At 37.1% G+C, this 13,072-nt stretch overlaps 1 protein-coding gene across 6 annotated transcripts in view; it reads right to left on the bottom strand.

The window, feature by feature from the left end:
- The window catches only part of acss3 (acyl-CoA synthetase short chain family member 3), a 98,359-nt gene that overhangs the window by 44,903 nt on the left and 40,384 nt on the right, over positions 1-13,072 (bottom strand). For all 6 annotated transcript variants that reach the window (XM_062982682.1, XM_008110915.3, XM_062982681.1 and 3 more), the window contains 3 exons: positions 12,926-13,021; positions 9,557-9,620; positions 1,842-1,923 (listed from right to left, as the gene is read on the bottom strand). In XM_062982682.1, the coding sequence (XP_062838752.1) occupies positions 1,842-1,923; positions 9,557-9,620; positions 12,926-13,021 (242 nt within the window). The remainder of the gene's footprint in view (positions 1-1,841; positions 1,924-9,556; positions 9,621-12,925; positions 13,022-13,072) is intronic.

Below are 13,072 nucleotides of genomic sequence, written 5' to 3'. Positions count from 1 at the left end.
TGAAAAGGTATTGTCAGAATGTGGAATCTTGTTTATTTACTATCAGTACAAGTACCCTAAAGTATCCCTTTTGTCATAATCTTTACCTTCACCCATCCCAATGTTACGTAATGTTTCAATATAGGTTTTATAATCCCCAATTCTGGTATGGGCAAGTACAAAGAGAGGGCCAGAGATCTTTCTCCCTGCCTTCCCCCATTCCAACACATGCCAAACATCTCTCATTACCCAAAACCAAAAGTAATATTGCAGTCATTTCTGAAAGCCATTTAAAATGATTTTGAGGCATAGGGAAGTAGCAAAATGACATTCCAATACATCTTCCCACCAAAAATAGTTTTGTCGCTGTTTTTTTCTCCTTCCTGAATCTAGTGGGGTGCGAGGATATGGGGTTCTCAAGTACTGTATAGATACCCCCTCCCCAAGAAGATAAAAGAAATAAGACTCTTTCTTTCTAGACAAACATGTTTTCTATTACAATGTGGAGGTATGTTTTAATATGTGTATTTTAGGAGAGGCGGGCAAGAAATAAAACTATTATTATTATTATTATTACTTTATTGTATGACACAGCAAACAAGATAGATATGCTGGATTTCGTTTCACAAAATCACAAGTCGAACACTTCCCAAGTGTCTAGGACTGTGTGATGTATTTTCGGATGATGCACGCAGATCCCAGTAGGGTGGCCTTTTGCAGTTGACAAATCGTAATTTTGTCAATGTCTATTGTTTCCAAATGCCGGCTGAGATCTTTTGGCACGGCACCCAGTGTGCCCATCACCACCGGGACCACCTGCACTGGTTTCTGCCAGAGTCTTTGAAGTTCAATCTTGAGGTCCTGATAGCGGCTGAGTTTTTCCTGTTGTTTTTCGTCAATGCGACTGTCACCTGGGATGGCAACATCAATGATCCAAACCTTTTTCTTTTCCACAATTGTGATGTTTGGTGTGTTGTGTTCCAGAACTTTGTCAGTCTGGATTCGGAAGTTCCACAGTATCTTTGCGTGCTCATTTTCCAATACTTTTGCAGGTTTGTGATCCCACCAGTTCTTTACTGCTGGGAGGTGGTACTTGAGGCATAAGTTCCAATGAATCATTTGGGCCACATAGTTGTGCCTCTGTTTGTAGTCTTTCTGTGCGATTTTGTTACAGCAGCTGAGGATATGATCAATGGTTTCATCGGTTTCCTTGAAGAGTCTGCATTTTGGGTCATCAGCTGATTTTTCGATCTTGGCCTTAATTCCATTTGGCCTGATGGCTTTCTCCTGGGCTGCAAGGATCAGGCTTTCTGTCTCCTTCTTCAGGGTCCCATTCGTGAGCCATAGCCAGGTCTTAATAATAATAATAATAATAATAATAATAATAATAATAATAATAATAATAATTATTATTATTATTATTATTATTATTATTATTATTATTATTATTATTATTAAGGAAATCAGTGGATGATGATTTAAATGTATAACCATTCAAGAAACACAAATATTCAGCCCTGAAAACACTTCAGCAACATTTATGGAAAAATAAATTCAACAGCTACAAAGGTGCACTGAACAAAGAAATTGCAGGGGGCCTAGGCTAAAAAGCTAAGGAGAATACTGCATTCCATAATCTTGAGAAGTGCTTCTTGGGCTCTATGACATGGGTACTTGCAATTTTTTTTACTAATATTTCCAGGGACTGGTACCATATTTTGCACACTGGCTACAACTGTTTCTTTCTTTTCCGGAAATTCACTGAAAACTAACATCCAATCTCATAGACTTGCATTAGTTTATAGACCACCACTTCTGTAGAACTAATGCCAGAGGTATTTAATTATATTTTTAATTCTCACCGGAAATTTTTGAAAGTATAATTCCTTGTAAGTCTCCTCATTTTTCCAAAGACCCAAAAAGGCTCCTGGAGGCAAAGGCAACCTGTTAAGTAAAAGATGCCGCACAAGATTGTCATGGTTATCAATGACAAATGCTACAAAAATTCAGATGTACATTCAACATGGTAATGTTTTGGATTAAAATCCAGTTTTGCTACAGAAAAAATGCTAAATTATCAAGACTTGTTTCTGTTAAGGAGCCACTTTTCAAGGTTATCTGTCAATAGTGCATCATAAGGACAAAGTTAAAATAACTTGCAAGGCAGTAAATGAACTTTATTTGAAGGGCCATAACCCTTCCTTATTTGTGTGCTAGAGCTGGCAATAGATTGAAATTCCCTTACATTAAGCGAGAATAGTAAATGTTATACATTACAAACAGCTGGCTATCAGATTCCATCCTCAATACTTCAAAAATTCCTATGCGTAATTCAGAATATAGCTGTAATATGCTTTGCAGATCAATCCATTGGCTAATCCCAATTGGAATAGTCCTCTTGGGTCAGAGAAATGTTGATTTGACTTAACTGAATACACTAGTTGGGACAAATAATTAGATTGAGGCCACAGGAAAGCATTTAATTCCACCTCACAACATCCAAAACAAAGCTGCAGTTGGATAGGAAACCTAATAAAACATATTGGTTGCAAGTGTGTCAATATGAAATTTTCCAGGGATTTCACAGTCAAATTTCATGCTATTAGAACTCCAACCTTCATGACCTAATTCCCAAAATATTGCTTTGAAAAAAGCCACTACTACATGAGGGTGACAAACTTCAAATCTAAAAGATTATAATATAGTATGAAACAGAATCGTCATGCTCTCACAGCTGAGTACAAGAAACACTATTTCTGTTTAGTAGTCTGTAGGAGAAAGCATCACACAGGGTCCCATCTATCTCAACAATTACAAAAACTACTCACCTTGAATCCACCTTACTGTTAAGGCCCTGTCATAAATCAATGACTACAAGTCTCAGAAGATCTTCCAGATATCTCATCAATATTCTTTTAACATGCCTCCACAGTACCTTTCATGTCCTTAGAATTTATTGCCCAACCCAATCTGCCTCTGCCAGCCACTTGCTCAGAGGCCAGAAAAAGAACAAAGCCTATTCAACATCATTACAACAACATGTGGCTGAACTTGCATTGAAAGCAGCAAAACAATAACAAAGCACTAAAGAGCACATCAACCATCCCTAAATTATTATGAGTGAAGGCTTCCTCTAGAGTCCATGCTAACTTTTCATCTCATTTACTACCACAGAGATATTTCAAATATGCATTCTTTCCATATTCACAAAAGTGTCCAGGATAATGCACAGCAAATATGGCAATACCAACCATCCTAGAAGTTAATTTAGCATGCTTTATTTCCAGGGTCATGATTCTGCAGGTTTTTTCCAGCTTCTTTTTCTAACATTTTCCAGTTAACAGTTCATATCCACCGAATCTCTATTATGTTTTCTAATAGATCCCACCCACCCCCCTTTTTCCCCCCTTGGGCCCTTGCTCCTTAATCTATTACATACCTTGTCTCATTCCCTTAGCCCTTGCAACATCTCCCTTCTCTGGCCTCCTTGTTCCTTCCCTCTCTCTTTTCCCCCATCACATTAGTTCTCAATTTGCCCTATACAATCTTATAAGACAGTTTTATAATATTGTGTTTTGCTATTACTATTATTGTCTGAATCTGGCATTGAATTATTGCTATAGTTTGTAAGCCACCCTGGGATGAGAAGGGCAGAGTATAAGTACAGTAAACAAACAAATAATAAATACAATATGTTCAGCTGTACCATTTTTCACAGAATACGTTGTGGACATTATGTTGTGAATAGGTTGAAAAGTTATGATATTTATAAACATTATATGCTCATATCACCACAACTAGTTGCAATCACCATCTTAAAATACCTCTGCTTGTCAACAATACAATTATCTACTACTTTTTCCTGTTCTAAGAGAAGGAAACCAGCTTTCATATATGTCTACATCTCAAAAATATTTCTAATTCTTTAGATTATACTGAGGGTTGACCCTGCCAGTAGGAAGAATATACTAAGAGTTGACCTTGCTACTAGGAGGAATAAGGGCAACAGACAATGGTGGTGAAAATGCATGCAAGCACACATATACATATACTGTGCTCCCACATTCCCTCTGGACTTCCTAAAATAGCCTACTGCCCTCAGAGACAGTACACAACAATCTGCTTTTACTAGTGTTCAACCAGCAGCCTGGTTGGATTCTCTATAGAATTAGGCAGAGTACTATTTTCTCCTTGGCCTCAGGCAGCAAAATGTCTTGAGTCAGTCATATCAATCATAATGGAGGATATAAACCACAACAGCTTTATAGAAGCTTGGTTTCCATTTTCTCTTGAACACATTCAATACCCAGTTCGAGTTTGAGTAGGAAAATAATTTGCATGGCTTTAATATGAGTATAATAAAAAAATAACAATACTAAATAAAATCTCAAAGAAGGAGGATTTATCCTGGGTGTGTTCATGTTTCTAGCAAATTATAATAGATAACATAGTTGCACCTCTGATTTATTCAAGTTTTTGTGACAGAGAGAAAAGGCAATGTTCACTGATTTATGATTTTATTTATTTATGATTTTATTTATGATTTTCCTAGATCTTTATGGTGGTATTTCTTTCAGGTTAACCATTAAAACCATTAAAAGCAACCAACACATCTTAGAACACAATGTTTACTTTTACCTGTATCTATTATAAAACAGAAACACTTAATATGTAAGAAAACAACACAAAAGGTGCCAAGTTAATTCAATCTGGTGATTTGGACAAGGGCAACATCATTCACAACAAGAATAAACATGCACTGTTAACAATAACTTAAAATGCAAACCTTTAAAGAACTGTTTCTATTCAAAGGTATTTTATGAGTACTTAGAACATCACATGTACAAATGTTTTTAATAATGGATTACGTGCAAATGTACAGATTTTTCAAATACGTTCTCTCCTTCCACTTCAGTGGTGTCTCCTCTCTCCCTCCAATGTTCTATCACTGAATATTTGAAGCTCCCTCAAAGCCAAAAGTTCCTGTGGCAGTAATTGATTTGCTTACTAGGGAATGAATATGCTGGCTCTCTGCACATATTGTCCTTTTCCTGCCACAAACTAACATGGCTGCGAGGCTGAAATGAGGACAAGATACAGTCAAATTTAAACCCCTTCTGGAACAACTGAAAATTAGCAGTCTTAAAGGCTGAAGCTACATTTAGTATTTCTTAGTAAAAAGCCAAGAAACAGGGATTATTCGTTCTGCAGTTCGACCTATTTCAAGCTTTAAAATAGAAGGGAATAGATTATGCATATTCTGAAACAATACTGAAAAAGCAACATGTTTTCCAGCCAGTTAAATGCACAGGGGATATGATTCAAAGCATTTGATGCCTTCTGGGTGTTAAAAAACATGTTACTCTAACATAACAGCCACTGCAAACATCTGCGACTTTCAGAGATATGGTACTACCTAGCAAATTCATTTTCTTTTCTTTTAACAAAAAGGCATGGTATTCACAAAATTGGGTGTGATCTTATCGTTTCTAGGAGTGTATTCTGAAGGACAAGGATTTTACAAAATTCCTTGCCCATGTGCAGAAGGAAGTCATCCTCAGAAACTGTGTAATGACAAAAATGTTCATTACTGTTGATTCTCTACTTATAAGTGCACACAAAGTGCACTGACTGGTAAGGAAAAACATTCAGGGACAGAACTGCTGGAAAACAAAGACATACTTGGGAATTGTTCCTCCACTAATTTTCACCATTCACTGGATTGTTCTCCCTGCCTCACTAGAAATGCAAAAGTAAAAGATAGTGGGCCAGAAGAGAGTAGTAATTTGAGTGTTGGACTAAGACTCCAAATCTCCATTGAGCCATGGAAGTGATACTTTTTCTAGCCTTAAGCTTCTGCAATCTTTAAACAACTTCTAAAATACATTTGAAGTTCCCTGTTGAAAATGTTGCATGAGCTTTTAAGATGACAAAACTGAAAATAAACACTGCCACGTATAATCAAATATAAACAAAGCTAGAAGCAGAATATGTCATAAAGCAGAATATGTGAATCACCATTAAGCAGGCAACAAGTTTATACCACAATCACAAACTCTATTTGCACATGAAAATGTGTGTTCTTTATTTGCACTCAAGTACAAAAATGTAAGAGGTGATGTATACGCAGGTTTTGATCTAGCACTATCTTCTTGGCTTGTGCAAAAGGAATTAACATCTCAGTCATGGCTAAATTCATAGAAATGCAGAAAATAGGAAGGACTAAAGCTAAAACAGTCATAATCAGCTGAATAAAATAAGTCAATTTGGGTATTACCTTAGGGCAGCCAAAAATGCAATTGGCATGAACCACAGTAGCAGAAGGTTAGTCTTAAGATCTTAAGCAGAAGCAGTGGAAACTGAAAAGAGTAGGAAAGCAGAAAAAGACAAAAAATCAAGTCAGTGCTCCAGTAGCACTTAATAAGTTATATGAAATGGTACTTTGCCTAAATGGATGACTAGATGCCAAGATCAGAATGCCACATGCTAATATGGAACAAGCACAATGTGAAAATAATGAGGTTTGCTTGCATTACAAGTATAGAATTGTAAAAAATATATAATTATAAAAAGATGGTGTGAAAAACCCCCAAATCAGAATTAATAACACTATGTAACAAAGTTTGAAACATTTTCTGTTCCTGGTTTGAAAGTGTTATTTCCTGTTTCATTGTGCAGTAAAGTACTTTGAAAGTAGATGAGACTCTGGCCCCTTCACCATTGCCCTATATCTCTGGATCTGATCCCAGATAATATGGCAGTGGAGATTCAGTCCCCTTCTCCACTGCCATATAATCCAGATTTTCAAAGCAGATAATTCATATTACAGTAGAGTCTCACTTATCCAACATAAACGGGCCAGCAGAATGTTGGATAAGCGAATATGTTGGATAATAAGGAGAGATTAAGGAGAAGCCTATTAAACACCAAATTAGGTTATGATTTTACAAATTAAGCACCAAAACATCATGTTATACAACAAATTTGACAGAAAAAGTAGTTCAATACACAATAATGCTATGTAGTAATTACTGTATTTGCGAATTTAGCACCAAAATATCACGATATATTGAAAACATTGACTACAAAAATGCGTTGGATAATCCAGAACGTTGGATAAGTGAGTGTTGGATAAGTGAGACTCTACTGTATCTGCTTTGAACTGGATTATATGAGTCCACACTGCCAGATAATCCAGTTCAAAGCAGATAATCTGGGATCAGATCCTGGGATATCGGGCCATGTAGATACAGCCTCTATGAGATATTCATTGAAAAACTATAGCAAAATATGCTGCAGGGTGTCCCACAGCAGCAACATTTTTCCAGTTTAATAAACTTTTTCCATGTTTTTGGCACAACCGATGAAAAGGTCCTCTGGGTGACGGTCGCCATTCGGGTTCTGACTGGTTGGAGTAGTTGCCCCCCCAGAGGACCTCAGTGTATGGGGTGGATTGTATGGAAGAAGGCAATCCTTTAAGTAACCTAGACCCAAACTATGCAGGGCTTTAAAGGTCAAAACCCACACTGCCTGGAAACCAATTGGCAGCCAATGGAGTGACTTTAGTATGGGTGTAATATGTTCACTCCTGGATGTTCATGTAGCCAGTCTGGCTGCCGTATTTTGAACCAAGTGAAGTTTCCAAACTTGGTACAAAGGTAGCCCAATGTAAACTGCATTGCAGAAGTCCAACCTTGAGGTTACCAGTGCGTGCACTACCATCTTCAGGTCTTCCAAATCTAGGAAGCTGATAGCTGAAGCTGATAATAAGTACTCTTGACTGTTCCATCCACCTGGGTTGACATTTGGAGAGACGGATTCAGGAGCACTCCCAAGCTGCAAACAGTTTTTCAAGGGGAGTGTAACCCCATCCAGAACTGGTTGACACACCTCCAACCCCAGATTAGGACCCTTGATGGCAAGCACTTCTGTTCTGTCTGGATTCAGTTTTGTTTTTTTCCTCATACAGCCCATTACCTCTTCCAGGCATTCATTAAGAGGAGACACATTATCCTTAGCTGAGTCTGTTTTTAAAGGCATGGAGAAATATAGTTGGGTGTCATTAGCATACTAATAACACCCTCCGGCATGCCTATGGATGATCACGCCCCCAGTGTTTTCATGTAAATTTGGAAAAGCACAGTGCCTCCGATTCCCAGCCCCCCAGGCACTCCAGAAGGATACCATGGTCGATGGTATCAAAGGCCACTAAGACATCTAGAAGCACTAACAGGGACACACTCCCTGTTCATCCACTAAGGCGACCATAGCAGTCTCAACTCCGTATCCTGCTCTGAAGCCAATTTGAAATGGGTCAAAAGGTTTACATGTTGCAAAAGATGAAGACAAAAGTTCCTGAAATGCTAACAACTCCATATATTATACACCTGAGGGAGGTCCACTCATTGAAAGGGGCAGCAAGGCTATGCCACTAAACCACCACAATGCCACATGTCTTCCCTGACACCCCCTCCCCCCCGGCTGCCTTTCAACATGTCAAGCATAGTCATTATGGTGGGGAAGCTTAAGTTCATTGACCTCTTTACACCTGAGTTTTCAGAGAGAGGAGGTTCCAGCTTTGATGGACGTCTACGCATACAGTGATACATAGGTGTTATGTTTCTCTTGTCTGATGTCTACGTCCAATGTGTAGGTATTATAGATGAGGAAGCTATGCATCTTCAAGGCAATGCCACTGTTTCCTCATAATCACATTGATAAAATGAATGTAGGAGGAGGAAGAAGTGGCTGCATCAAGACAGTAACATGGCAGAATCCCAAGGGTGTACTGAGAGTGGAACACAAAATACCATGTGAGATTATAGAACACCTCCTCTATTTGAAAACTATAAGCTGTTAACAATTGCACAACCTGAACAGTTCTCAGAAACAAACAGGAAAGAACCTAATAAACACTCTAGTTCTGTAGTACAGGATTCCGAAACAGTGAAATAGCTGCTTACTATTTGGATTTTGTTTCTTCACTTTTTCATAATTACCAAATCATCAGCTTTTTACAAAAAGAAATTACATTGATCTATAACCTTTTAATGCATGGGTCCTTACTATAATTTTGGTTAGGCCCAATGGGGAAGTTTCCTTAAGCAAGTATTGACTTTTGGGTATTTTTCAGTAGAATGGTTACAAACACTGCAGCAGATCAATGAAGCAGAAAGTAGGTTTTGCAATATTCCCTAATGAACCAAACATATCTTTCCATGTAGGCTGTAACTTGGCGACCAGAAAAATTCATCATTAAACAGAGCACAATAAATTGTGTAAGTTGCAAGGGTAGACTTACTTTACCTGTTCTCTTATGAAGTCTGGGTCTCCCATGTTAGAGAGTGGATATACAGCTTGGGAAAAAAAACACTTTTTATAAAATGACAACTCCTGGGCTGGGAGAATGAGGGAGCAGTATAGTCCAAAAAGTAACTTTTCCAAACTCTAGCTAGAGGTGATTTATTTAGCCAGAACAGAAGTCATATTCATGATTGGATGAACTCCCACACCCTCAATCTCTATTTTTTTTACTATATATTCTTACATATTTCTTGCAAACATATTGACTGCTTACTTCACCACAATGTTTCCTAAAGTCTTCGCGTTTACAATTTGCTTGTTGTCATCCATAATCATCACTGCAATAAAAGGACATAACAAAAAGTCACAAAAATAAGTGCAGCCCCGCTAAATCTAATTAGACCTTTTCAGAAAAATATAACCTTGAACTTAACACACATGTGGAAAGAAATTATAGATATTTGCATTAGTCTGTCTGGATTTCAAGCTGCAGAAACAGAGGAAAGCTGTAATATAAACACCCTTTGTTGGGGAAACAAAAACAAAATCTTCAGAAAGTAAAATGACATGGGATACCACAACCTAAAGCAGGGGTCCTCAAACTTTTTAAGTGGAGGGACGATTCATGGTCCCTCAGATTGTTGAGGGGCCGAATTATCATTTTAAAAAAAATGAACAAATTCCTATGCTCACTGCACATGTATTTATTTGCAGTGCAAAAAAAAAAAACCCTCAGCAACAATTATTTATTTATTTACTACATTTATACCCCACCCTCTCTCACCCCAAAGGGGACTCAGGGCGGCTTACAAGTTGCATGTACATACAATATATTATATTATTAGCATAGCACAATATTAGCGTTATATATTACTATGTTGTACTATACTATTATACCGTAATATTATTAGTAATATTACATTTAATATATAATATATAATTAATATTATTATATTATACAATATTATTACATTGTATTATTATTATTAGCCGCCCTGAGTCCCCTACTGGGTGAGAAGGGCAGGGTAGTAATACTGTAATAAATAAATAAATAAATATTATATTGTATTACATTATAATATTACTATCAATATTATACGTATACACAATATATTATATTATTACCATATCATTCATTTACAATATTTCATTTACAGTATTAGTAAATGAAAGAACAATACAATATTTAAAAATAAAAATAATTTTAACCAATATACTGTAAACTTATCAGGATTTCAGTGGGAAGTGTGGGCCTGCTTCTGGGCAATGAGATAATCAAGTAGGATTGTTGTTGTTGTGCCTTCAAATCATTTCAGACTTTGGGCGAGCCTATGTCTAAAACTGAGGGCAGGGGCCAGGTAAATGGCCTTGGAGGGCCACATCTGGCCCCTGGGCCTTAGTTTGGGGACCCTTGGCCTAAAGAATAGGGATGTTTTAGTGTTCATGTAAAATGAAAAATGAAAATGAATACCAACAAACATAAATAGCAGTTGAGTTATTTTAAGCATCCCTTGGCTTTCATAAAGCAAGTTTTAATATACCATGTCCAAAGAGCCAGCATAGTCCAGTGGTTTGAGTGTTGGACTGACTCCAAGAGACTACGTTTGAATCCCCACTCAGCTATGAAAAATTACTGGATGAACTTGAGCCTCCTTTGAGACTCAGTCTCAAAGGAGGGCAACTCCAAGTGCCCACTGAACAAATGTTGCCAAGAAAATCATAACATATTCACCTTTGGGACACTATTAAGTCAATAATGACCTGAAAGCACACAACAAATGTCTAAACGGACTCTTTGCCCTGCATTTATTGCCTTGGTTTTTAAAATAGATTTATTGTTGTTTTTTTATTTATATCCTGCCTTTTCTTTCCATAAGGAGACACAAAGCAGCTAACATTAAAAGCATTACAATACAATTTAAAATATACAAATATGCAACGATTTAAATAGTATTAACCATCATTAGTATTAAAAACAATTCAGATTAAATCCATAAAAACATAAAGATTTTCCTTCCAAACATTATTTTTAATCAAAGCACTCAATTGTTTTCCAAATAACAGAATATTTCTCATTTAAGTGAAGTAGCCTTAAAATGATCCTAATAGCTAATCCCTAGAATTCTTAGTTAAACCTTATCTCTAAATTATGAAAATATTACAGTATTTTAAATCTTACAACTGCACATGTTCAGTTCTGTGTTCAGATGTTTTCCATACCAGAGGCAGCTACTGCCTTTTATATTAGTCCAAAGCCTACATTTCCTACAGCTAAAATAAAAATGTTGAATGTTAGAAGATAATGTGCTTAACATTCCTTCCAAGCATCAGCTTCTGCAGAAGACAGCCTTCCTGATATAAGGAGATAGCAGACAAGTTTAACTGAAATGTGATTGTACATTCACTGAACACAATGGACATTTTGGTTCTTAAGATGCATTTGCTGAGGCCTATGATGTGACATTCAGCATCATTTTTATAAGCTGTAAATACACAAATGCTATTTAATGTGCAAAGAATCCAAGTGAGCAAATTGAAATAGCGCTTACACCATAAGCTTTAGAAAATACATATAGGTCTTGATACAGATAAATGTTCCTTGATATTGAGACTCCTTGTATTTGTTTGTGCAGGCAATCCCCATAAACACAAGGTGCCCAATTCAGTACAGATCTGCACATTCATCTCCACTATGTGCAGGAGTTACTTTGACTTAGCAATTGGAGAGAAAATTCATGACAATTGTTTTTTCGCACACAGAAAGAAACTGATGAAATTTCAGGGTTATGTAACACAAATAGTTCAATTTTTCTTGGTCTACAAGCAGACTCAGTCTGTCTCCTATGAAAGTTAATAAACAAGATAGATGTGTAGCTCGTTCTCCTCTCCCCTGCACCACACAATTTGATCCATTAAATCTCTTTGGCTTCTATGCATATAGAACAAACAGTTCAGTGTGGAGACCTACATGGCAGAAACAAAGAGCCATATCTGAGTGGGGAACCATGAAATCTTCTGTGAACCAGATGATATCAGGCACATGACAACACCCTTGATGTCAGTGAGTTATCAGTTAAAATGTTGGTGGTCTTGTCTATTCTCCATGCAGAAGGGACCTCTTTCTAGGTGTCTGCTGACAGCAGCTGAGTTCCAAGTCTCAGCTAGTCCAAAGCTCAGTTGGCAACCACAAACATCATCAGAGAGCAGAATTCATGGGAATCCCCACTGTTTCCTCCAATCCTCTCTCTCACCTCATCCAAAGGCAAGACTCTGATTTTACACCAATAAAAGTTCCCATTCTTGCTATGAAATGGTAATGTGCTATATGTAGCACAGCTTCCATCTGTGCTACATCATGTTGCGCCTGCTGGTAGTAAATATGTTATTGCACCTTTAGTGAAGTATTGGGGCATGGACAAGGACAGAATAATAATATGAAAAATCAATTATCCTGTGGAGTTTATCCTATTATCTGATGAAGCTGTCGGAGAACAGAAACACTGAACCAAGCATATCTTCATAAGCTGTTGTTAAATATAGTAGGATTTCCATTTTAAATACACTCTTCTTGTTTCAACCTGTAATAAACCCAAAGAGGATAGGCTTGTACTGTATCTTAGTAACATGTACTGAATAACTTTACCATTGTATCCTGGCACCGGTTTTCCTGCCTGTCCTGGGGGAGGTGTTAAAGAGTTTCCCAAGCCAATGCAGGAAGCTGTTATTGAAGATCCTGTTTCTATAACACAAGAGGAGAGTTTTATGAGATCTCTATAGTTATAGTCTTCAT

This window comes from Anolis carolinensis, chromosome 5, assembly GCF_035594765.1.
Source record: "Anolis carolinensis isolate JA03-04 chromosome 5, rAnoCar3.1.pri, whole genome shotgun sequence".
NCBI lineage: Eukaryota > Metazoa > Chordata > Lepidosauria > Squamata > Dactyloidae > Anolis > Anolis carolinensis.
Note: the sequence above shows the minus strand (reverse complement) of the source record. Positions and strands in the feature narration are given on the sequence as shown.